Source organism: Ixodes scapularis, unplaced genomic scaffold (assembly GCF_016920785.2).
Source record: "Ixodes scapularis isolate PalLabHiFi unplaced genomic scaffold, ASM1692078v2 PGA_scaffold7__128_contigs__length_106722199, whole genome shotgun sequence".
NCBI lineage: Eukaryota > Metazoa > Arthropoda > Arachnida > Ixodida > Ixodidae > Ixodes > Ixodes scapularis.
Genome location: NW_024609882.1, coordinates 28,226,450 through 28,252,300, shown reverse-complemented (window position 1 = coordinate 28,252,300; position 25,851 = coordinate 28,226,450). Strand labels below are relative to the sequence as shown.

Sequence of the window (25,851 nt, the reverse complement as noted above, 5' to 3'; positions counted from 1 at the left end):
AATTGCGTATTTGAAATCACCATTGAGAAAGAGATCAGTATCCTAAATTTCGGCACGATAAATGAAAAATTTAGAAAAACTTAAAGACCCTTGTTTCCCCTTAAACACTGTTTTCGATAATAGAGGATAAGACTAGCATTATGAGAGAAGGCTTTGGGGGCACTGCTTGCACTTAAATGACTTTTCACCTGTATGCATTCGATTATGGTTTTGTAGAGAGGAATTTTGAGCAAAGGCTAAGGGGCACTGCTTGCACTTAAATGGCTTTTCACCAGTGTGTGTTCGATTATGATTTCTCAGACCAGAATTTTGAGCAAAGGCTCGGGGGCACTGCTTGCACTTAAATGGCTTTTCACCAGTGTGTGTTCGATTATAAATTCTCAGAGTCGTATCTTGAGCAAAGGCTCTGGGGCACTGCTTGCACTTAAATGGCTTTTCACCTGTGTGTGTTCGATTATGTCTTTGGAGAGAAGAATTTATAGCAAAGGCTTGGGGGCACTGCTTGCACTTAAATGGCTTTTCACCAGTGTGTGTTCGATTATGATACTCCAGAGAGGCACTTCGAGCAAAGGCTTTGGGGCACTGCTTGCACTTAAATGGCTTTTCACCTGTGTGTGCTCTGTTGTGGTAAGTCAGACTGCTACTGTTAGCAAAGGCTAAGGGGCACTGCTTGCACTTATAAGGCTTTTCACCAGTGTGTGTTCGATTATGATTTATCAGAGCACAATTATCAGTAAAGGCTCGGGGGCACTGCTTGCACTTAAATGGCTTTTCAACTGTGTGTGTTCGATTATGATTTCTCAGAGAGGAACTGTGGGCAAAGGCTTTGGGGCACTGCTTGCACTTCAATGGCTTTTCACCAGTGTGTGTTCGATTATGATATCTCAGAGAGGAACTATGAGCAAAGGCTTTGGGGCACTGCTTGCACTTATATGGCTTTTCACCTGTGTGCGTACGATTGTGGTGGGTCAGCCCGCTACTTTCAGCAAAGGCTTTGGAGCACCACTTGCACTTGAATGGCTTTTCACCAGTGTGTGTTCGATTATGATATCTCAGAGAGGAACTTTGAGCAAAGGCTCGGGGGCACTGCTTGCACTTAAATGGCTTTTCACCAGTGTGTAGTTGATTATGATGACGCAGATGGGAATTTTGAATGAAAGCTTGGGGGCATTGCAAGCACTTAAATGGCTTTTCACCAGTGTGCAAATAATTATGGTAGGTCAGAAGGGAATTACAAGCAAACTCTTCGGGGCAAAGCTTGCACTTAAATGGCTTTTCACCTGTGTGTGTTCGGTTGTGGTAGATCAGATTTCTACTCTGAACATAGGCTTTGGGGCATTGCATGCACTTAAATGGCTTTTCACCTGTGTGTGTTCGATTATGTCTTCGCAGAGAAGAATTTTTAGCAAAGGCTTTGGTGCACCTCATGCATCTAAATGGCTTTTCAACAGTGTGCAAATGATTATGTAAGGTCAGGAGGGAATTAGAAGCGAACTCTTTGGGACAAAGCTTGCATTTAAATGGCTTTTTACCTGTGTGTGTTTGATTGTGGTACATCAGACTTTTCCTCCATGTGAAGGCTTTGGGGCATTGCATGCACTTAAATTGTTTTTCACCAGCATGTGTTCGATTATGACAGGTCAGAAGGGAATTATAAGCAAACTCTTGAGAGCAAAGCTTGCACTTAAAAGGCTTTTCACTCTTGTGGTTCCGAGTGTTGCCGAGCACTTGGGACGAGCCATCATACATGGGAGGATGCTGGCACTTGGATTGTTCATCACCATGGGCAGCCAGATGGCTCAAAATTGCATGCTGATCTCTGGTGACATAGGTGCAGGAACAGCATCCAAACCAGATGTCTTCGGTGACTTTCAGGGGGCAGCTGGTTTCCCCTAACCATCTGGCTCCATCACCTACAAGAAAATACCATATATATTGACACACAAGGAAAGCCCAAAAAGATCCAGATGCAGCTGTCCTGTTTAATAATTTGCTGCAATTTGGAATTCGATTCACAGAAGCACTCATTTGCAACTGGCACCATTAAGTGGAGTCTCCAGTTTTTAAAGGACAACCGGCACGACGAGGCCCCTCACGTCGCTCACAAAAGTCCACTGCGTGTCCTCTTCAACGTCACACCGTTTTAAAGAATTTGAGATCGCTGAAAGAGCCCAAAGAACTTCAAACTTGAAAGTGAAGCGTTGTCTGCTTACAGCGATGGGCGGCAGACGCAGGCATGGAAAGGAGTGTTTGATCACGGAATGCGGGTGACACGACACTTCAGGTCGGGATGATTCGGAGGCGTGTGAAAAGCTCGAGTTGCAGGTTAACTCCATCTTTGACGCCACTGCACTGCTGCGGGTCACGCAGAAACTTTAAATTCGGTTTCGGGAAATTGTTTTTTTACTTAACAAATACTGTAAACGACTTATTTTTCGCGGGCTTAATATTTCGCGATTTAGGTCAAAGCTGAAGTTTTGGAACAATTCGTGGATTTTAATTTTCGTGAGGCGGTGGGATCTCAATCTAGATTCCAATGTGTTTACATTTTACCGGAATTGTTCGCAGGACTTATTTTTTGCGAATTATAGACGATTCGAGAATTTTGCAAAAATTAGGTCCTTGTGAAAATTAAGTCGTTTACAGTACTTAGTTCCGAACTTCTGAATCTGGAGGGTAATGTCCAGGCATCGGTCTTAAAGGACCCACGAAACGACATTTAGGCCGGGATAAATGAATTTAAAGTGGGATTTTACTAATAGCATATATTTTAGTGGACCAAACTAAAAAAAGGTAGAAAGTCAAAAGCCTGGCTTTTAGTACGAAAATCTAAAAATACAGAAGACTATTTTGTACCTCCTTCCCCTCGAAAGCTCTCTGCTTTTTCAATGTGAAACATCCACGGTACCCGAAGTATTCACCCGCCCTAAATGCACATCACGGGACATTGGACCTCACTTATCCCCTTCACCTTTAAGCTAACAGTGCAGTGGAAGCTGTGCACTTGCCGGACCAATCAGCTGCCTCCCTTGCATCAGGTGACCTCGTTCTCAGGTGGGTATGCGCGAGGGCGCGTGATCAAGTGGCAAAAGTGTAGCTGGCCGAACGAGCATGTAGCTTCCACAGCACTGACTGCTTCGGGGTTAATGGATTGCGGAAAGCAACTTTTGTTCCAAGTTCTAAGCGACAGGCTAATCTTCTAGGAGAAGAATGGTGTCCGGGTACACAAACCAGCATCCCAGCAAGAGGGGTTTCCCTTCTTTCCGTCTTCTTGAACTGTTTGGTACAATGCGCAATTTGTGAGTTAAGGAGAAAACTTAATGAGAAAAAAGTTGAAAAATCGTTTCAAGTAATTTCAGATTAAAAAAAACATTTTGACCTGTCAGTGCCCCTTTAAGGAGAAAGACACAGGGCAGCATAAGACACATACAGGGCTAGATTTGGAGATGCAGATAAAATGTGCCCTACATGTAAAGAAGAGGGAAACATTTGAACTTGCGATTCTAAAATGTAAGAAGCTTAGTGCTGCCGTTCCCAAAGGGGCGACAGACATACCGGGTGCCCCGAGTTTCACTGCAGAAGGTGGAAGTGTGGATTACAGCAAAGTAGACGCAATAATTAGGAGGTTAGAGCACCGGTAGAAATTATCTGGGGAAAACTGAACGAAGAACTAAGTAGCACAGATGGGGGACAGGAGGAAGATTGAGACTCCCTCCCTCGTGTCTCTGGAGCAGGGTCTCAACCCTGTGCCCAGTGGGTCTGGTGTTGGAGCGACGCCAACTAAAGATTGGCGACTCCCTCGATGGGGGAAGGAGAAGGGGGTGCGCATTTTGTTTTTTTGCCCAAATACTTAAGAAACACATGCAAAGAAAAAAAATTTTAAACAGCCTGGATGGGAAAAGGAAGTCGTAAATACATAAATAAAACTAGTTTACAACGAAAAAGAAAACTTTTTACATCTATATTTACGACACGAAACAAATTTGTAGTTAGCGCCCGCGGGCACCCTCGGAAAAGGGGCCGCTATTTATCTGTGACTGGTTGCTATTTATCACGTCTGGCTTGCACTCTTTTGAAACTTCCTATGGTCTCTAAAAGTTACTTATTAATCTTCGTTTGAAGTACAAGAAAGAACAAATATTAATAATAACTTTTAGAGCCCAAAGGAAGGAAGAGCTCAAGCACCATGTGATAAACTTGCGTGCCGGTCAGAAATAACGGTGGAGGCACGCCGGAGTGTTCCCTTCTGGTGGCTGCGGCAGCGGCGTGAAGACGCATTTAACCAGCGGCGCACAACGCTCAGCGCGCGTCAGCGGTCTAGCGCGGCAGCGCAGAGGCATAGCCTCCTCTATGCTGCCGCGCGCCAAGTAAGCAGCGCGGCCGTAGCCTAACGGTTATCGTGCTTGCCTACCACGCGAAGGGCCAGGGTTCGATTCCTGGCTGCGGCTACGCATTTTGTTGACACTGTAATGTGATGTTCTGGTGAATTCGAGAACCGTCTAGCTGATTCGAGTTTAGAATGTTCTACGCTTTGAACCTTCTACGTCGAATGCTCCAGAAGCCAACGCGTGTACAAAAGCGGCTCCGCGTGGTAAGCCGGAGCCAGTTTTCGCCCCAGCGTTCGACTCTGCTGCTACGCCGACTTCGACGCCCGCGACGCTCTGTTATTATATTTTGTACCCTTTTATTTTTGGCACAAGTTAGCCACATTAAACGTTTATTTATTCCTGTTTTTTTCTTGTTTATTTGTCACCACCCGTGACAATACGGAGAAAGCCTGGCACATCGACGGCAAAGCCATAGGGCGCGCAGCCGCAGAAAAAAGGTGAGGAGGAGCGCGCGAAGCGGTGACCAATATGGTAGCGCAGAGCAGAAAGGGCAGAGATAGTCAGCGAGTGCTTGGGTCATGAGCGGCCGCTCCCCGAACCAAGTTTGTTTTCGTGTTTTCGTCACCGTCGTTTTCGTACTTTGGGAAAAACGGCTGTGGCGATTCGAAAGGGCGCTGGTAACAAAGCACCATGCCGGTGGCGTCGGCAGAGTTGTCGGTGTGCCAGCGGAGCGCGCCGTCGTCGGACCATCGTGTCGTGCCGCGGAAGAACCAAACAGTTTTGACTAAGTAGTTTCGATGCCCAGATGCCGAGGGTACAAGTAACAGCACTACAGGATGAAAGTTCGGCGTCTCCAGCGAGCACTGCGGCCAACTGCGACTGGAAACGAAGGTGCGTGCGCGCGTCGCGAAGACGAACGCTTTTAGGCAAGAGACCTCCAGCGCAAACGAAAGCGACGACCGGGACCGTTGCGGAGACGTGGACGCAGGGATGGCGAAAGAAAAGGATTGACATTGAGTTTCTCTTCTCCACAATTCCAAAAAAAAAGAGAAAAAAAAATGTTTCTGCGTTTTGCCGCTCGCTCTTGTGTGGCGCTAGCAGACAAGCTTCCGTCCGTACCCGATTCCCCGCCCTTCCTCTCCAACTTTCGGCGGCCACTTTTTTTTCGCGACGTGCCAGGCTTTCTCCGTATAGAGGAAGCTATGGCACAGGTCTACCACGTGATCAGCGGCGGCTCCTGAGGGCGCCAACTACAAATTTGTTTCACATCGGAAATATAGATCTACATTTTTTTTTCTTCATTGTAAATTTGTTTTATGACATTCTTTTTCCATCTAGGCTGTTTAAAACAAACATTTTTTTTCCTTTGCATTTGTCCTTCAAAGGTCATCCCAGCAGTCACCCCCCGGCCTGGTGATATTGCCGCGCGCAAGGTCACGGACTTGTAGAAAGTTCTCGTTCATTCTTGCTGCGGACATAACTATCGTTCATCCTTGTTTTGTTGTTCTAGAAAGTGCTTGTTCATTCTCGCCCCGAGCGCGCTACGCTCGAACCTTCTCCGCCGAATCTTCGAGATAGTGACTCACTCTAGATAAGAGGCCGCCCGCGACCTTGTCGAGTCAGTTTCGCCCCAGCGCTCGACTCTGCTGTCTCGCCGACCTCGACGCTCGCGACGCTTTGTTATTATTTTCTATTCTCTTTTTGTTTTGGCACAAGTTCGCCACATTAAACGTTTAGTTCTTCCTGTTTATTTATTGTTATTCTGGTCACCACCCGTGACATTTTGGTGGAGGTGCGGGGCACCGCATGCCTGTACAGCGTTCCCCTCCAAGATCCCGCAGTGCAAGTCCGGTACCAAGCCCAGTGAGAAGACCACTCCCCGCGGAACCCGAAACTCGGACCAGCCGGCGCATCAAGGGAGAGGATCCTGAATACGGTTTGCTACTAGACAAGCCCAAGCCGAAGAAGACGACGATGGCCGACCAGGCGCAGGCCCCGGCTGCTCCTGCCGTCGTATACCTGCCCGTCGCACCCAAAACTCCGACGCCGTTCCACGGAGACGCACACGAGGACATCGAGGACTGGCTGCAACACTATGAACGGGTGGCCCGCCATAACGGGTGGTCAGCCGAGCACTGCTTGCAGAACCTTTACTTTTCGATGGAAGGAACTGCGAGGCACTGGTTGGAAAACCACGAGGCTTCTTTGACGTCGTGGGAGGTGTGCAAGCAAGAATTAAAGAAGACGTTTGCCTGCCAACACCGACGTGAGAGGGCCGAAGATCTCCTGCGAACAAGGACCCAAGACCTACATGAGAGCGTCACCAGCTTCGTTGAGGATGTTCTCCGCCTGAGCGCCCGCGCCGATCCTCAGGCTACCGAGGAGAAGAAGCTGCACCACTTGATGAGGGGTGTGAAAAGTGAGATATTCGGCGGCCTCATTCGCAATCCACCGACAACCGTCGACGGGTTCGTCACGGAGGCAACGAATATGGAACGGGCCCTAGAAGCACGCGCCAGACACTACCAGCGACACCCCGGCGTAACCACTCTGGCGACATCCGGATCCGACCTTGGCACCACCCTCCCCGGCATCCGTGAAATTATCCGTGAAGTCGTCCAGGAGGAACTCAAGAAGCTCCTGCCCGCTGCAGTACGCCCGGCCTCACTCTCCATCGCCGAGGTTGTGCGGGAAGAAGTCCAGAGAACCTTCCAGAAAGAGGCTCCCGTCGTCGTGGCAGCCCCCGAGGAGCCCACGTTGACTTACGCCGCAGTGGCTCGACGGCCACCGCCTCCTCCTCGTGGCACCTATGTCGCGCCGCCCCGACGTCAGTCTCCTGCGCCGCAGCACGACCGACACCACGACGACCAGGTCCAGTACGCCTGCCCGGAGCCTCGCGCACCCCGCAAGACCGACGTGTGGCGAACGCCCGACCGACGCCCTCTGTGCTTCCATTGCGGGGAAGCGGACCACACCTACCGCCGATGCCCATACCGACGACTCGGGCTTCGCGGGTTCCACCCGAACGACCCGCGACCCCGTTATGGTGAACGCCCTCGGGAGATCGACGAGTACCTGCGACGACCTCAGTCCCCCGAGCCTACGTCCCGCCGAGAGTTCCGGTCGCCGTCGCCACGACGTCCAGCTTCGCCGATGCACCGACCCCGACGTGAAAGCCTGTCGCCCCTCGCTCCTCGCCGGGGAAACTAGGCGCGGCAACCCCTGGAGGTGGAGTTGCCGAAGACGACCGACGCCAAGATCCTCCACGAACGTCGGAGGGCCCCCACTCGAACGCTACCAGAGATCGAAACCACGCCCCTCCCTACCGAAAAATCCGGTATAACTTTTCGCTATCCGGATTATGGAACCGGAAATCCATCTGGATTCTATCTGGACTCTATCTGGAATTTAGGTTTTCAGAAATTATTCCTTTGTCTGCAATCTGGATTTCGGGTTTCCAGTAACAAATTTCCGGTTCCATAATCCGGATAGTGGAAAGTTATACCGGATTTTTCGGTAGGGCTGCAACTGTGTCCAATAACCTAAACGTCGTCATCGACGGCCACGACGCATCAGCGCTCGTGGACACTGGAGCAGACTACTCAGTCTTGAGTGGGAGGCTCTCCCGCCGCCTTCGGAAAGTCACGACGCCGTGGGATGGACCTCAGATACGAACCGCCGGAGGGCACCTCATCACACCGGTCGGGAGATGCACTGCTCGCGTCGAGATCCACGGTGAGACGTGCCCTGTCAAGTTCGTCGTTCTGCAAGACTGTTCGAGGGACGTTATCCTCGGAATGGACTTCCTCTGCGAGTATGGCGCCGTCATCGACCTCGGAGCAAACCGGCTGACGCTTCGAAAACCTGCTCCACCACAGGAGGACCCCAAAATGACGTCATCCGCGGTACGAGTCCTCGCAAACCACGTGAACCTACCGCCGCAGTCAAGTGTTTTCGTACCCGTCGGGGTCGATGAGACTTTCTGTGGCGACGTTTTGCTCGAAGGAAGCCTCCAGTTGCTTCTAGGAAGAGGGATCGGCATCGCAAGAGGCGTCACGGAGCTCCAAGACGGACGCACTACTGTCGCACTCGTAACGAACTTCCGACAGGAGGCCCAACACCTTACGAGAGGCACCGCCGTGGGCCACGCCGAGGAACTCCCGGACGCAGCCGCAATCACCGGAATATCAGAAGACCTCTCTTCGTGGCCACCTAAGACAACGCCGCCTTCGCAGTTTGACATCGACCCAACCCTGCCTACCCCACAACGACGACAACTCAGTGACCTTCTCGCCGAGTTCAATGAGTGCTTCTCCACGTCGTCAAAAGTGCGCCAAACGACCGTTGCGAAACATCGAATTGTCACTGAAGACAACGCGCTTCCTGTGCATCGGTCGCCGTACCGTGTTTCCGTGAAAGAAAGAGAAGTCATCCAGAAGCAGGTCCAAGAAATGCTCGATGACGACATTGTCCAGCCCTCAAGCAGCCCGTGGGCTTCACCGGTAGTCCTCGTGAAAAAGAAAGACGGGACTCTTCGGTTCTGCGTGGACTATCGCCGACTAAACGCCGTAACGAAAAAGGACGTCTACCCGCTGCCACGCATCGACGACACTCTGGACCGGCTGCGCCATGCCCGATACTTTTCGTCGATGGACTTGAAGAGTGGGTACTGGCAGATCGAGGTCGACGAACGGGATCGTGAGAAGACTGCCTTCGTCACGCCGGACGGACTGTACGAATTTAAAGTGATGCCGTTCGGACTGTGCACAGCACCGGCGACGTTCCAGCGCGTAATGGACACCGTTCTTTCCGGCTTGAAATGGCAAAGCTGCCTCGTCTATCTCGACGACGTCGTGGTATTCGCAAGCGACTTCGACGAGCACCTGAGACGTTTGCGAGCCGTACTACAGGCTATCCAGAATGCTGGACTGACACTAAAGCCGACAAAATGTCGGTTCGCTTACGGCGAGCTCAAATTCCTGGGCCATGTCGTAAGTGCTCAGGGTGTAAGCCCTGATCCTTCCAAGACATCTGCTGTTGCAGAATTTCCCAAGCCATCAGACAAGAAAGCCGTGAGAAGATTTCTTGGACTGTGCGCTTACTACAGGCGTTTTGTTCGCGATTTTGCCAAGATTTCTGCACCGCTCACGCACCTGACCAAGGACGACGTGAACTTCCAGTGGGGGGAGGAGCAAGAACAAGCGTTCAACGAACTGAGGGAAAGACTCCAGTCGCCCCCTATCCTCGGACACTTCGATCCATCAGCGGAAACAGAAGTTCACACGGACGCCAGCAACGCCGGACTCGGTGCGGTACTCGTCCAAAGACAAGACGGAGCAGAGAGGGTGATCGCTTACGCAAGCCGGGCACTGTCTAAGGCAGAGAAAAATTACTCGACGACCGACAAGGAATGTCTCGCTGTCATCTGGGCGTTAACCAAGTTCCGCCCGTACCTGTACGGGATCCCGTTTCGCGTTGTCACGGACCACCACGCTCTCTGTTGGCTCGCCAACCTCAAGGACCCGTCAGGACGCCTCGCTCGCTGGAGTCTGCGACTGCAAGAATTCGACGTGGCCATTGTGCATAAGTCTGGCCGCAAGCATAACGACGCCGACTGTTTGTCTAGGGCCCCAGTCGAATCTCCTCCCGAAAGCACTGACGACGACGACGACGCCCGTTTTCTCGGTGCAGTGACAGATGCCGACATGGGAGCGCTTCAACGAGGCGACCCGGAACTTCGCGCCGTGATCGAACACCTCGAAGGCCAAGGAAGTTCAGTTCCGCGAGTTTTGGCCCGAGACTTGTCAAGCTTCGTTCTGCGGCGAGGTGTGCTCTTCAAGAAGAACTTCGGAACGAGCAACCCTGCTTGGCTGCTGGTTGTTCCGGCCAGCCTGCGAGAAGAAATCTTTCAAGCATGCCACGACGACCCGACGGCTGGACACCTTGGCTACAGCCGGACGCTCGCCCGGATTCGTGACAAGTACTACTGGCCGAAACTCCCGAAAACAGTCCATCTGTACACGAGGTCGTGCCATGAGTGCCAACGACGTAAGAGGCCTCCGACGAAGCCAGCAGGACTCCTGCAGCCGATACCTGCCCCGACTAGGCCTTTCCAGCAAGTCGGAATGGATTTGCTTGGGCCGTTCCCAACATCGACGCAAGGAAATCGGTGGATTATCGTCGCGACCGATTATCTTACACGATACGCCGAGACGAAAGCCCTGCCATCGGGAACAGCCGTGGAAGTCGCCAAATTTTTCGTCGAGTCCATTCTCCTTCGACACGGCGCACCTGAAGTACTGATTACAGATCGCGGGTCATCCTTCATGGCCCAGCTGACGCAAGAAGTCCTTCGTCTCAGCCACACCAGCCATCGTCGCACCACGGCGTACCACCCACAGACCAACGGGCTGACGGAGAGACTCAACAAAACCATCGCCGACATGATTTCCATGTACGTCGACGTAGAGCACAAGACATGGGACGAGGTGCTGCCGTACGTCACGTTTGCGTACAACACAGCGGTTCAAGAAACCACGGGAATGACACCGTTCCAGCTGGTACACGGCCGAACGGTTACCACGACGCTCGACGCCATGCTGCCTCACGTGCCAACCGGTGATGTCAACGACGACGCTCAACTCATCTCCCAGCGCGCGGAGGAAGCTCGTCAACTGGCAAGAGTCAAGATTCAAGACCAACAGCGAGTCGACGCACGCCGGTATAACCTTCGTCGCCGGGACGTCCACTTTCAACCCGGAGACCGGGTATGGGTTTGGACACCAATACGTCGTCGCGGTCTCAGCGAAAAACTCCTGAAACGCTATTTCGGACCCTACAAGATCATCCGACGCCTCGGCGATCTGAACTACGAAGTTCTACCCGACGGAACGCGCCCATCTGCAAGACGTCAGCCGCGACCCGAGGTGGTGCACGTCGTCCGGCTGAAGCCGTATTACGAACGATAGAACTTTCCACTCTCGTCGACGGGTGAACTGTGAACTGTGAACTGCGACTCGCGATTCTGCTGCCTTTTTGTTTTGGATTTGTTTTTGTTTGTTGTTCTTCGTTTTGTGCTGCATCGGGACGATGCACTTTTTAAAGGGGGGGGATAATGCCGCGCGCAAGGTCACGGACTTGTAGAAAGTTCTCGTTCATTCTTGCTGCGGACATAACTATCGTTCATCCTTGTTTTTGTTGTTCTAGAAAGTGCTTGTTCATTCTCGCCCCGAGCGCGCTACGCTCGAACCTTCTCCGCCGAATCTTCGAGATAGTGACTCACTCTAGATAAGAGGCCGCCCGCGACCTTGTCGAGTCAGTTTCGCCCCAGCGCTCGACTCTGCTGTCTCGCCGACCTCGACGCTCGCGACGCTTTGTTATTATTTTCTATTCTCTTTTTGTTTTGGCACAAGTTCGCCACATTAAACGTTTAGTTCTTCCTGTTTATTTATTGTTATTCTGGTCACCACCCGTGACAATATTTACAGAAATGTATTGGCCAAAAGGGGCAGAATCACATATTTCTATGTTTTTAATTTCGGTGGCACAAGCTATTCCCCTTTATAAAGGGTAGAGCTGTTAATATGCATCCTTCCATCCATCCAGATTTTTGACGAAACATGTAAACAAGGTATTCTTACATAATTAAACAAAGGCAAAACTTCCTGGGCCTAAGAGTACTTTCAATTGGACTGCACTTTGTCTATGTTTCAATGAGCAAGAGTCAGCAGCGCATCTCCATAGTTTTTCTTTAGGTAGAATAAGAAAGGTTATATCAAAAGGATAGACCATGGACCGATGAGTGTACCAAAATCATACGAGGCCAAGGATAAGCACCGTTGCCCATTCGGCCTCTGTGCTGAAAGTTACGTGTCCCTATGCGACAGCGCATTGGAAACCAGGTCATTTACACGGGAGACATTCAACAAAACAGGCAGCAAATCAATTGAGGCTTTTGCAATTATTTTGTGAATGGGAAGCGAGTGCGTGCACCAGCTCACGTCACTTCGTTATCTGCCTGCGTGTCGTGACTGTTAAGGCTGGTCAAATGCTACTACCAGCAACTCGGCGGGTATTCAGCGGGTTGGTTGTTTGCCCAGCAACCTTGTGCCCTGATCCGTTTTTAAGGAGGTTTCTTATTCATACTCCCGCTTCCAACTGTCTTTTCGCTCAATTTTTAGCCCTTCCGGCAGGCGATTTCTGCTTGTTATGTTAAGTTTTAGCTGTCGTAGTTTCTAAGTGCCCTTCGGCGATTGCGCATGAAGATATTTGACTCTCTGCTTGCTCAAGTGCATTGTGGTGCCGAAGGTGGCATTCACAGGACGCCATAGTTCAGTCGGTTCCTGCTGAGCGCGAGATTATGATTAGCTTTCACAACGCTTCTACAACATGCATTGCACACCACTAAGGTTGTAGTTCTTCTCAGAAAAAACGTGGGGGCTCGTATTGATGCCTGCGTTCGACATGGCAAACGTTTTTCGTCCAGGATCTTTGATTGTGTAATAACATTTGCTACAAATGTTTGATATCTGCAATGATAAGCAGTAAACCAGCAGTAGCATCTTACCTGGCTGATTGAAACTGTTCTTTAAACTAGGCCAGTCGCCCTTTTTGTGGTAATGCACTACAAACTTTGCGTAACACGATGGGCATGGAGTTGATTACAAGGGTTGCGATCAGCTCGAGCTGGTAGTTCGGTTTCGCCGTAGACGCCCTCCAGACAAAACTTTGAGACAGGATATCTACTAGTAGTGTGGTTGTGTATTTAATATACACAACCACCCACCTTGTCCCTGTGGACAAACTTGTGCTAGTATGGGTCATTACTTTACTACATGACATCTAACAAAGCCATATATTCAAAAACGTTTAGTTTCACACACAAACTTGAATATTTGTCAAAAGCTACTCAACTCTAAAACTGATATAAATACTCTGGAGGCGTTAAACATGTTTTAGAGAACATTCCATAGTATATAAATATATAGCTATATATATATATGTATGTATGTGTGTGTGTCTGTGTACGGTATATATATGTGGACGGTTTCAGTTGGATTCAGGCAACGAGCAGCAGTCTAGTCGGATTTTTTATTCTGCCTCAAATTTTTATAATTCCTGGCGTATGTTCCAAGAAGAACAATCCTTTTTATTTTAACATCCTGACATGTTTAGTTTCGGAGGAAAAAAATCTAGAAGCAGGAAATAATGACAAGGTTTTGACGATTGTCGCGTGTGGTGTATTTGAATCACTCTCAATCTCAAAGTATTCAAAACAGAGTGTCTATATTTTTTAGTGCTATATATATGCAAGTAGGTAAAACAACATTATAACTACTATTTATTATTCATTGCTCCACTCTTTGTAAAAATCCCCAAACTTGCGTCCGCAAACAACTTTGACCTAACTTGCAGATTTTTTCTTTGAGTCGACTATGTTTTGTATTATTTTTAAAATAATACGACATGTAGAACCTTTCATTGCCTTCCAAATTAAGCAAAGTTTGTGCCTTCATCATGTACGAGTACTCAGAAATAAATTATGAAACAGAGGTTTTCACTTTTAGTTCAATTTCAGCACGCTGTATAAAAAAACAAAACATTTTCGATTTTTTCTTTTTTTCGCATCGCATTCTCCTCACACCCTTCTTTTACCCAGAATACATTCCATTACAGGTATTTGCACTGGTTTTGAGTTTTAAGCCTGCAAAAATGGTATAAAAGACATCAATAAAATGCTTGCAAATATGCTATAAAAGACATCAACATCAACCATATAAAAGACACCAATGTCTTTTATATGATTATCTATTAAACGTCCCTTAGATTATTAATAATAAACAATAAAATATACAGCTATAACCTATAAAGCCACCAACATCATTTCCTCTTTTTTAGCATATTTAGAGGCTTAAAACTCAAAACTAGTGCATATACCTCTAACGGAATGTATGCTGGGTAAAAGAAGGGTGTAAAAAAAACGCAAGACAAACAAATTTGTTTTTTTATATACAGCTGATGAAACTGAACAAAATGTGAAAAGCTGTTTCATAATTTATTTCTCAGTACTCGTTCATGATAAACACACAAACTTTGCTTAATGCAACTTGAGAATGGAAGGTACCAATCTCAAGAGAAAAACAAAAACTACTGTAAAGAACATTTCTTACAAACTAACTTTTACCTCAAACAAGAAACGTATGCAAGAAAAAAGACAACCAATAGTCATCTTTAAACACCAAACTGCAAATATGCACACTGTCAATGGCCTTGGAAGACCCAAAAGTGGTGGATAGGGGGGTTTGGACCAGCTCCATTCTCCGGGCTTCCTTAGCTTCTTAGATCAAAAATCAAAACATGCCATCTCATAAAAGACTTCATCTTTAGTTAGGAGAGCCGTGGACTAGTTCCTGGCTCGGAGCTTCTCCTAGTTTACCATCCTAGACCAACAGAACAACTAATGGCAATTGGAAGACGCACAACAAGAACAGGGGGAGTGAGCCAGTTTCCTTCCCTGGGCTTGCTTTAACCAACCACGATAAACAGCCATCAACAGAGAAGACCACAAACGACAGGTGAGAAGGACCTAAGACCAGTTCCAGGTTCTGGGCTTCTCATAAAAAATAATGAGAGTATCTATAACGAAACTAGAACAAAAAATCATCTACTCTCAAATCAACAGTGTTCAAGAATGGACAACCAAGAGGTTGTCCATTCCTGCACCTCAAGACCGATCATCAACAACTAACAACATACAAAAAGAAAAGTAATGCTGATGAAAAAACAAAAAAAGATTAATAGACACACATGATATGAATACAGGATGCAAACAGGAAGTTTTACAAGTGTGATCCTTCTCCTTCGGGGGAAAATGTAAATATGTAAATACCAGGGTATGTATAGCTATAAAAATAATAATCTCATGTTGTAAAAAATAATCATTAAAAAAATTAAAAACAACAAAGAACTAAAATGATATCTGCTCCCTCCCCTCCCCGCCCCGCCCCCAAAAAAAAAGAAAACAACATAAAATTAGGGAGAAAGACAAATAATAAATAAAAGGAAAACATACATCAGAATACCAAGATACACAGATATACATAATATATAAAAAAAAATTAAAAGAGAATGAGATTTTTAGATTATTTCCAATTCATTTTTTTATGTATTCCAGTACGAAAGTTTTAAACAAGGACAAGACAACTTCCTCGTCGTCAAGAACACCGAAGACAAGAGGCAGGACCAACCGGAACAACAATTAATAACCTAACACCAAAGGAAAAACAAAACGAAACACAAATAATCATAAATGCCCACAAGATTCTCCAAGTTCATTCCAATGCCAAGGTTCAGCTGCCTCCGTTTTTCTTTTTAATTGCCTTTAAGAACTGAAGAAATGTTTGGCAAATTACGGCACTAATTTTTTCTATTATAGCAGTCTTGGGTAGTACACGTTACTAGTAATGCGTTACTGTAACTTTGTTACTTTTTTGGTAACTTGTAACTGTAACGAGTTACTTTTTAAAACTGTAACTTGTAACTGTAGTCCTATTACCTTTTCTGAGGTAACGATGAAAGTAACGAGGTTACTTTTGTCGTTACTTTCCGTTTTTTTTATTAATAATATATCATTGAATAAGTACAATCTAGCTATTCCGTGCACTTTCCAAATTGTCTGTTCCGACATTCTGAGTGTCAATTTGGCCTTGCACAAACTTGTGAATATGATCTTTCTCGCAAGTCATGTCCCGAACATAGCTTCCAGCAGATTCTATGAAAAAAAAATCTAGTTATCTTTACGCATGTGCTTATACACTTAAATCACTTAAATCTTAGCATCTTGAAGCGCTATCTATGTTGCGGTTACTCTTTTTCTGTGCAAACGCTTTTTAATTGGCTGAATTAACTGTGAAACAATACACACGGAGGGCACTGCGAATGTTTCGTATTTTGATTAGCGCCACCACTCCGCACTGCACATGCTTCGTATTTTGATTTGCGCCACTACTCCGGCGTGGTGTCAACAGTTGAGCCAAAAATTACTGCTGTTTGCGCGGGGTTTGCTTGTTGCGCTGGTTGCGCGGGGTCTGTTAAGTAAGGGCAGGGACGCGTTCGCCATCAAAATTGAGGGAAGCTTTTAGACACTAATTTCGAGAAGCAAATGATGCTAAGTGAAAATATGAAGTAAAAAACTTACTTTCTAATTTTATGGAATAAAACTTGGTGAGGGACGTTATCGACTTGTTCCAAAATTTTTTTCGTTACTTCTTAAAAGTAACTGTAACAAGTTACTCTTTTGTTGCAGTAACTGTAACGGTAACTTCGCAACTTTTTTCTGAAAGTAACTGTAACGAATTACTTTTTAAAAGTAACTTACCCATGACTGTATTATAGTGGATTAAACCTGTTATACCATCAGGCGGTGCAAGTAGAGAGAAACAGTTTATTTCCTTTTTTTTAGCTCTCACTTGGAAATTGAGGATATGTAAAAAACTGCAGAATGCATTGATAAAAACTGACATCTCGTAATTCAGGAACACTTCCTTCACTAAAAACCGTCGTAACCCTGGAATCGAGAAGGTTTGCTGGAATTACCCTTGCGTGCTTGCGCCCGCCAAAGAGCAAGCAGTGCATGTTTTTCGACGACTGGTAATATCATGATTGCAATGGCAGCCTACCACGGCAAAGTCAAGAATGATATTCACGTGGAGACGTCTCAGATGCAGACTTGAAAAGGCTGTTCAAGATTCTAGAACACTGGTAATAAGACAAGGAAACAAGATTTGTGTCCAGCTTACTGCCGATCATGCAAAACTCCCGGAACATACTACGCAGACACACGTCGCCGTGCATGACAATGTGCACGAATAAAAAAATTGAGAGGACGGTACCTGTGGTGCCCGAGGACACTACAAGCGCGGGAGCGATGGTCGTGCAGAAATTTGTGAGCACGGCACTTTAAGTTCACTCGGCAGGTCTTCAAACTCGCAACAACTGGTGACGAGTGTTCAGCCATGCGGGCCTCGTCGAAGGATCGCCCGCCGCCATACTTGCTGGTGACGCCGTGACGCGATGGCGATCCTTGGCCGAACTGAGCCGTTTAACAAGCAGGCACGGACTGGCGAACCTACATAGTGACTCAACCAGTTTTTCATCGCCAACGATGTTAAACCAGAAAAGCAAGTGGCAGCGTTCCTAAGCTTCATTGGAGCAAAGATGTACGCCCTGTTAAAGAGTTTGGTGGCTCCGGACATCCCAACTAGTAAGTCATACATCGAGCTGGTATCAGTATAGCGAAAGCACCTGTTGCCGAAGACTCGCCATCGCGGAACGCTTCCGTATGCCCAAAAGAAACCAAAAGGAGAATGAAAGCGTCCTCGAGTTTGTAGCCAAACTGAAGAAGCTGGCGCAGACAAGTGATTACGGTGGCTCCTTGAACAAAGCCTTACGCGACTGCGAGGTGTGCGGCATCATCAGGGACACCCCGTTCAAAAGCGGCTATTGTCGGAAGCTGGCATGACGTTTAAGAAGGTGCTAGAAGTAGCAGTGGCAACGGAAGCCGCCTCGGCAGACGTACATGTTTTACATGGCCAGAGTGCGGACGCCAAAGTGCTCAAGCTGAAGCGGGACAAGCCCGAATGCAAGCACTGCGAACTTAGGAATCACACAGCAACTGACTGCAGGCAGAAAGGCTTAGGTTGTCACAAGTGCGGAAGACGCAGACACCCTAATCGAGCGTGCAAGAGCCAGCAGTCCGGACCAGCAGCTTCTCAGCACCGCGGAGCACCTACACGAAGCCGGAGAAGTCAAGGGGAAAAGTCAAGACGCTAAACGCCGACACTGAAGACGAGGTCGACATGTTCGAGCTTCAGGGGACACGTTTGAGGCCGCTGGAACTAACAGTGAAAGTGAACACGATTCCCCTGACGATGGAAATAAACAGGGGGGGCGCAGTGTCTTTACTCCCACCAGACCTGTACAAGAAAAGGTTCCCTAACCTGGTCAAGGGAAGCGGAGTTGTTCTTTGAGCATTTATGGGCAACAAGGTAAAGCTGGTAGGTGAGTCACAGGTACAAGTGGAGTACCAAGACCAAGTTCACAAGTTGCCACTGCAGATTGTGGACTTCAAGGGTCCCCCACTTTTGGGACATGATTAGCTGGAAGTGCAGAGGCTCGACTGGTCTAGTGTCGAAGCTGTCCAGTGCTTGGAGAAGGGAAACAGTGAACAAGTAGTCGGTCTTTTGGAAGACTTTGCTCAGGTGTTCTCAGATGATCTGGGCCGTCTCAGGGGGTTTGAAGCTCACCTCAAGCTAACGAGTGGGTACACTCTAAAGTTCCTCAACCCAGGACCAGTGCCCCACGCCCTGAAGGCAGCTGTCTCTAAAGAACTGATGGCTTTGAAATGCAGGGATTCTAACCCTGGTGGATAGCAGTGAGTATGCGTCGTCCATCGTGCCGGTTGTCAAAAAAAAGGGAGTCATAAGAATCCGCGGCGACTACAAGCTGACAATCGGCCCGTGCTTGGAGGTCAACAACTATCCACTCCCCAGGATGGAAGAGATATTTGCAACGTTGGCAAAAGGGAAGTTTTTCTCAAAACTGGACCTCTCAAAAGCCTACCTACAGATGGAAATGCATCCTGCAGCATGGAAGTACCTCACCATCAACACCCAGTTGGGGCTCTTCCAAGTGAACGGTTTTCCCTTCAGCATAGCGTCTGCACCCTCCCTCTTTCAAAGTATGATAAATCAAGTGCTCCAAGGGTTGCCACAGACCACCTGCTACCTGGACGACATCCTGGTGACAGGCAGAATGAAGGGTGAGCATCTTGGAAACTTAAAAGCGGTTTTAACATGATTACAAGGAAAAGGAATGCATTTTCAGAAAGAAAAGTGCAAATTCTTCCAAACAGAAGTTACATACCTTGGTCGTGTGATCAGTCAGGATGGTCTACGAACCATGGAGGAAAAGGTAGCAGCACTTCGAGATGCACCCACTCCAAGCAACAAGGCAGAGTTGAGTTCATTCCTTGGGCTTGGTAACTACTATGGCAAATTTCTACCAAACTTGGCAACTATACCCTGTATTCTCTGAATTGTCTACTGCAGAAGGATGCAGCATGGGAATGGAGCACAGACTGTCAGGACTCCTTTGACTCTCTGAAGAAACTTGTGACGTCAGCACCAGTCCTATTTTGACCCACGTCCACCCATTATACTCGCATGCGGTGCATCGGCACATGTATGGAGTAAGTGCAGTCCTGTCCCATGTGTTTGAAGATGGAGCAGAGCGGCCAGTAGTTTTTGTTTCCACGACCCTGAGTGAGCATGAGAAAAATTATTCTCAGTCAGAAAAAGAAGGCCTAGCTATCACATTCAGAATAAGGAGATTCGACTACTATTTGTATGGCGCGGGGGCGGTGGCCGTGCATAACCTTGTGCACATGGCACCTTGAGTTGAATCGGCACGAGCAATGGCGCAGTGCGGGCAGAAGAATAAATGTCTTCGAAGATACAACAGTACCAATAGTTTTATGCTATTTCTCATTTCTTGCTTCATGTAGAGACACTTTATTGCAAGCCATAAAAGAGAAAGCTCTTGCGGCTCTCAGGTTACCTCAGGCAAAGTGCCGCCTTGTGAATTTCCAGGTTCAGTTCTTCGCTGAAAGATCCCAATCCTGAGTTCTCTCCAGGTACATTCCCAAAGTTTACTCATTTTTTTTTCTGCAAGTGTCTCGGTTTCTTAGGTGGTGTTTGTTCAAGACCGTCACATAAGCTGCCTGGTCACAAACATGCAAGCACCCGAAATCTCTTGTGAGTAAAAACATTTTGTGTTAACAAAAATATATATATTATTGTATATTATGTTTAAAAATAGTCAACAACTTTTAATGTAAGGCACCTAAGGCAGCATATGCCCCAAACTAAGATGTATATTTATTTGTATTTTTTTATTGTCTGAACGTTTGGAAGTGGCAGACATAAATTATTCTTTCAATGAATCTTTACATGGCAGTCTCTCTACTCACTGGAAAAGTCAGGTGTGTGCAACCTAGATATATGTAAAAAAAGTGAGGATTCCTAGTGCTTGCGTGAACTCGACGCATATTCGAAGCGACTGGCCACAACTGAGCCCAGTGCTACGCTCGATGGCCAAGGCCTGCGAAGTCCTTTATTTCGTGGAGATCTTCGAATCAAAGCCCTGCAGTCAACCACACATCACTATGGAATCTTCCTAATCACCGGGCACGCAGAACACCATAAAACACCGATTGAATTACAAAACACAAAACTTTGCCAAAATGTTGCCTCTAAAAAGCATGCAACAAATACACAAATTGGAAAGGATTTTTGAACCCTGTCAAGGTGGCCAGAAGTGCCTGAAATACAAAGTATAGGAACTTAATACTTAACTTGCCCAACATTCACTCACCACTGCCATGAACCTCCTCTAAAATTCGTGGTTTGCTGCTCTTGTCTTCTATAAGCCCAATCCTTTTCACCATGCACACCTTTTTCTGGGATTTGAACTTTCTCTATAGTATCCCTACAGGAGCCAGAGTTGCGCGTTCAGCCATCTTGAAACCCTAAGTGGTGCGGTAGAGCCACTTCTCGCGCGTGTAGCAGCTGTGCTCCATTGATTGCAACTGGTCACATGACTGAATTCGGCGAATAGAGGTGCTGCACACATCGCCGTGCTTGGAAAACAGTGAAGGAGGAGGAGAAGGCCTAAGCAGGGTAATATACGCCGGCGCACATGCGTGAAACTTTGGCGAACAGACTTTCCTGCATTGTGCAGGATTCTTTGCTCCTCGCATGATTGATCTCGGCAAATAGCAGCGCAGAGGGACATGAAATACAGACGCACAACTATGGCTACCTATAAAGGAACTCTACTTCGACCCTACTGAGGACGCCTCTCTGGCGGAGGATCTCAGAATTCGCACGGACTCTAGCAGTTTGGGATCAGCTGTACAAGAGCTGCTCTAGACTACGACCGGCCATAGCCAAGCCATCGAAAACGTTTATTAAAAAGGTGGAAACTATAAACTTACCGTGACTTGAAGACTGATTCGGTTCCATAGGAAGTGTTGGAAGGGGTCAGGCTCCAAAGACACCTGCCAAACGCCGTCTCAGTGAAGCCAAGCCGATTCCCACAAGGTTCCCGTAACTGTAATCGTGTTGAACGTTTAGTGAGAAGGAGGTTAGTACGCGCCAATCGGTGTCTGTCGTCTCCACCGTAAATCAGAATTTCTGCCACTCTAGTATGACAGCTAGACACACGACCACATGCCGGTACGACGCTCACCCAGATAGAAACTCGCAGAGACGGGTATTGAACCCCAGATCCCTGGGTTCTGCAGCACGAGCTTTCATCCACATTATCCGAGCCGTGGTGCGTTAACACGTCTGGTCACCGACCCCCCCCACTCTTATAACCGAGTTCAGAACCAGTGGATGAAAAATATTTCTTGCCAAGCTCAACGCAAGCTGCAAACACACAAAAAAGGCAGGTCTTGAACTTGGAAAGTAAACAAATGCGTAACCTTCGGAGTAACATTGTCAGCTACGGTGAGTGTGAACGCAATGTCCGCTGTTAAATTAGGTTTGCCAGCTGTCAACAATTTGTCCTTGCAAACGTTTCGAGTGCTGTTAAACCCTTTTCAAGGCACCAGCAAGCATGCAGTTTAAAATGTAGTGACATATACTTCAATAGTCGAGTGCCCAATATTTATGAGACCCAATCGTTGCAGCTATACTCAGCGCAGGCACATAGCCAGGGGGGGCTCAAGGGGCCCGCCCCCCCGAAATCTTCCATTTTGCTGGGACCTCCTCTCCCCCCTCCCCATCATACCACATTTTGTCATCGGCGGCCCCCCCTTCCCATGAATGAGAACCATGAATGCCATTAATGCTCGACAAAGGTTGCAAGCTCTGCCTTTTCCAACATAATGGTCATCAGCCCATGACGACAGTGGCTCTTTGGGTAATGGTTACCATTACCAGTTAACCAGTGCCACCCAGTTTTCTCCAGTTTCAGAGGAAACCAGCTGGAAATGGAAGACGGGCTATTAAAAACCAGCAAGACAGCATTGCACAAAATTTAAATGAAAAGATTCTCGGCTTAACAATCTTTTCTTATCCTGGGTGCATAGATAAACTGGGACAGAGGACTTCGACTCGAGCAAACCCTTGCGCCATTCTACCTAAATCCTAACTAAATTTTGTTCTTGTTTAATTTATTTTTTGTCACCTTCCTAAGCCGTTTTCACCATTTCTCCAGCAATCTTAGTTCGCTTAACCTTTTGGAAACCACTTATTCCTTCATTAACCCCTCCAATTCCAAAGCAACGACAAAGTCTGTCTCAGTTTGGGTATGTAAAAGACTTATCTTACCCAGAATGCACCACTGCTACCTTCGCCTGTCCCTATAGTGTACAATTCGTATCTGTCTCCTCAGATCTTGATCTCCAAGTCCCGGCTCTCAGTACCCGTCTTTGCCGCGCAGAGGGCAAACTTATTTTTGAGTTGTCAAAAAACTTGTTTTCTTATTCCAAATGTTTCTGCGTACAAGGCTTCTTTTCCAATCTCAACTGTGTCATATCTCTTTCAGCTTGCTTCACTGACGTCTTAAGGGGGGACACTACCCAGAAAAAATTTCTGCAAAAAAAAAAGTTGATTTTGAAAAATGTTATATTTACATTCAGCAACATCTAGAGAGTATTCCCAGAAACTTTTATTAGTTTACACTGCATAGTTAACTTTTTATAAATTAGTTTCTGTCCACTGATGTTAAACAAAAGGTACAGGCTGGAGCACTTTGAACGCATTTTTATCGACTCCACTTTCTGGCATAAATTACCCTTTAGGAAAACTATCCTTTTGTTATTACGTAACTTGGATTAATTTTTATGAGTTTTTCTGGCTTGAAATTTTTAGGGGATGAGCTTGTATTTTTTATATTTGTCATTTTTCAAGCTCTAGAACTAAAACTTTGGACAAAGGTTGGAAATCTACAAACGAGTATTAGTGTTTATGTGGCTTTCTTGTCATGAAAGATGGTATAATAAAGAAATATAGCTCCATAGTTATCTGCCCTGAACTGTCCTAAAGCAATATAACACATGAAAATGACAAATCTAAAAGCAATTTCAAAACAATAGTTTTCCTACGCAGACACGCCCACTTTTGTCTGAACATTTGCAATTTTTTTTGTACTTCACCCAGGTGAGCAAAATTTGGCACAAATGTTGTCAACATCAACAGAAACAAGCCCTGTAAATGTCATTTAAATCAGACAAGTGGTTCAAACATTCACTTTTTTGGGTAGTGTCCCCCCTTAACTGACTCTGTCCTCTTCATTCTTTTCTGGCATTAGCTAAGTACCGTATTTGCAGGAATATAACGCGACCATGAATATAACGCGAGGGCAGGTTTTGATGCCCTCAAAAAGAAAAAAAAATGTTATTGCTATTATAACGCGAACCGAGGCCGCGTCGGTTTTTGCACTCGGGGGCATAGCAGATGTGAAAGGTCAATGGAAATAGAAGAAATGTCAGTTTATGTTTTAACTGCACTCATCCTCACTGCTCAGGTGCTTCCGTTTACAATCCACTTGGCGACTACGTAGATAAGCAGCAGCACGGCACCTGCTTGTCTGGTAGATCCTTTTTCTTCCCTGCGAGCCTCCTCGGCAGCCCACAATCCAAACAATGCACAAAGCAGAAGCACCAACACACAAACACCAGATCACTCTGGAGCAGAAACTAAACAATGCGCTGGCAGAAAAAAAGACTGCTGAATCCGATACACGATCACACTTCTTGTTCTGGTCCCTCTGCATAAACAAATGCCTCGTGATGCACGATTGCGTAAACGCGGTTGGTGGTCTTGGCCAGTCTTAGCTTGGCTTGTGTTGACTTGACTTGGCCCGGCTTGGCTTGGCTCGAATTGGCCAGTGCCCGCATTCCCGCATGGCGCACGCGTGCGCTGAGTTTCTGCGGCGTGCGTGCGTTGTACAAACACAAAAGCGATAAAAACGCTTTTTAATATTTTTATTCCCCCCTTTACGTGACCCAATAGCTAATGAACTCCCTTCCACATCCCCACTCCTTTTCCCACCGGATCTTCTATATTGAGCCGGAGGGATGGCTTTCTCCACTGGCTTTCTCCAGACTCGCGCGCCTCGTGGCTGAACGACTCCGAATATAACGCGAGGTGCATTTTGGAGCAAGTAATTTAAAAAAAAAAACTCGCATTATATTCGTGCAAATACAGTACTTGGTAAACAGCCCACTTCCCGTCTGGTTTTTCAACACCCTCCATGTATAGAAGCCCAACATTTAGCTTGCCCAAAGTCGGTGTGTTACTGACATTAACCTCTCCTCAAATTCAATTTCACTGCTTGCCTCCCTCCCCTAAAGAAAAAACCTAATCACTCTGCACATCTTCATCTGGGCCTTTTGCTCTCCAGGTAGAGGATCGCAAAATCAGCACAGACTCCAAGGAGTCTGTGGACAGCTGTACAAGACACGCTGCTCTGGAGTATGGCCGCCTGTTTTCTAGACGCCCTCACTGTCCCCCACACAAGCTAGTCAGACACCTACGAGAGTAATACACAAGAGACACCAAGGAATAACTATGATGAATGGACGAGGAAAGGAAATGCCTCCGTGCCTAGCAATAGGTGCCAGCCGTTACCACCTCACTTAAAGGGGCCCTGCAATTATATTTAAGCATCTACCTTTTTTGCAGTTTCCACGTCTCTTGGAGTTCGGGCGAGCGAGGGGGCACGGAGAGAGTAACTAAATATCAGTGCGTCATATTTTAAACGGACGACGCGGAAACCTTCTCCACCGAAGAGGGCGACCCATGGTACCGAAAGCGCGCAAAATGTGACGTCTTCGGTCCTGGGCTTACTACTGGTGAGAGCCGCTAAAAACTTCTTTTTAGTCGAAATATAAAACACAAGTGACGCTAAGCGTTTCAGTTATTTATAAAAGTAGTTTTTGTTCAGTATTTTAGATCAGAAAAGAAACTAACGTAGTTCATAAAGTACGGAAACAAGAAATGACCCGTCGACATACCCGCTACCAAGCGGCGGAAAAGGTGGCGCATACTAGAAAGGAGTAGTGGGATCAGGCGCCGACACGGAAAGGTCCTGGATGTACGCGGCGCCGCTGAGGTCGTATGGACAGGAGGATCCGACCGGCTCCGAGTGTTCCGAAGGCTTTCGGCGAGAACCCTTGTCTTGCGGTTTGGCTGTTTCGCGGTATGGCAGCGCAAAGTGGCTCCCATTCTGAACTGATCTTTACCCGTGTTTGCTGTCGTTTGTGGCCAATGAAGTGTCATGCCGAATTAGTGTTTAATCGCGCAGCAAATGCAATGAGAGCCGCTCTGGCTGCCCGCTGCATTCAGCCTTTCCAGAACATGCTTTAGTGGCGCCCTCTCGCGCCGTCGACACGGAGTGCGGCTGCCATGAGCGCTCGATAAGCTCACTAGCCCTCCTCTAGTTCACGGTCACT

The 25,851-nt window shown here is 47.2% G+C and overlaps 1 protein-coding gene across 1 annotated transcript; it reads right to left on the bottom strand.

Annotated features, from left to right (window-relative positions):
- Positions 1-10: 10 nt before the first annotated feature.
- Positions 11-23,998, bottom strand: LOC121833099 (zinc finger protein 420-like). The gene is made up of 3 exons (XM_042286188.1): positions 23,977-23,998; positions 21,382-21,497; positions 11-1,913 (listed from the first exon to the last, which is right to left on the bottom strand). The coding sequence occupies exons 2-3, from the start codon at positions 21,407-21,409 to the stop codon at positions 139-141; spliced, it is 1,803 nt and encodes a 600-aa protein (XP_042142122.1). The 5' UTR covers positions 21,410-21,497; positions 23,977-23,998; the 3' UTR covers positions 11-138.
- Positions 23,999-25,851: the final 1,853 nt, after the last annotated feature.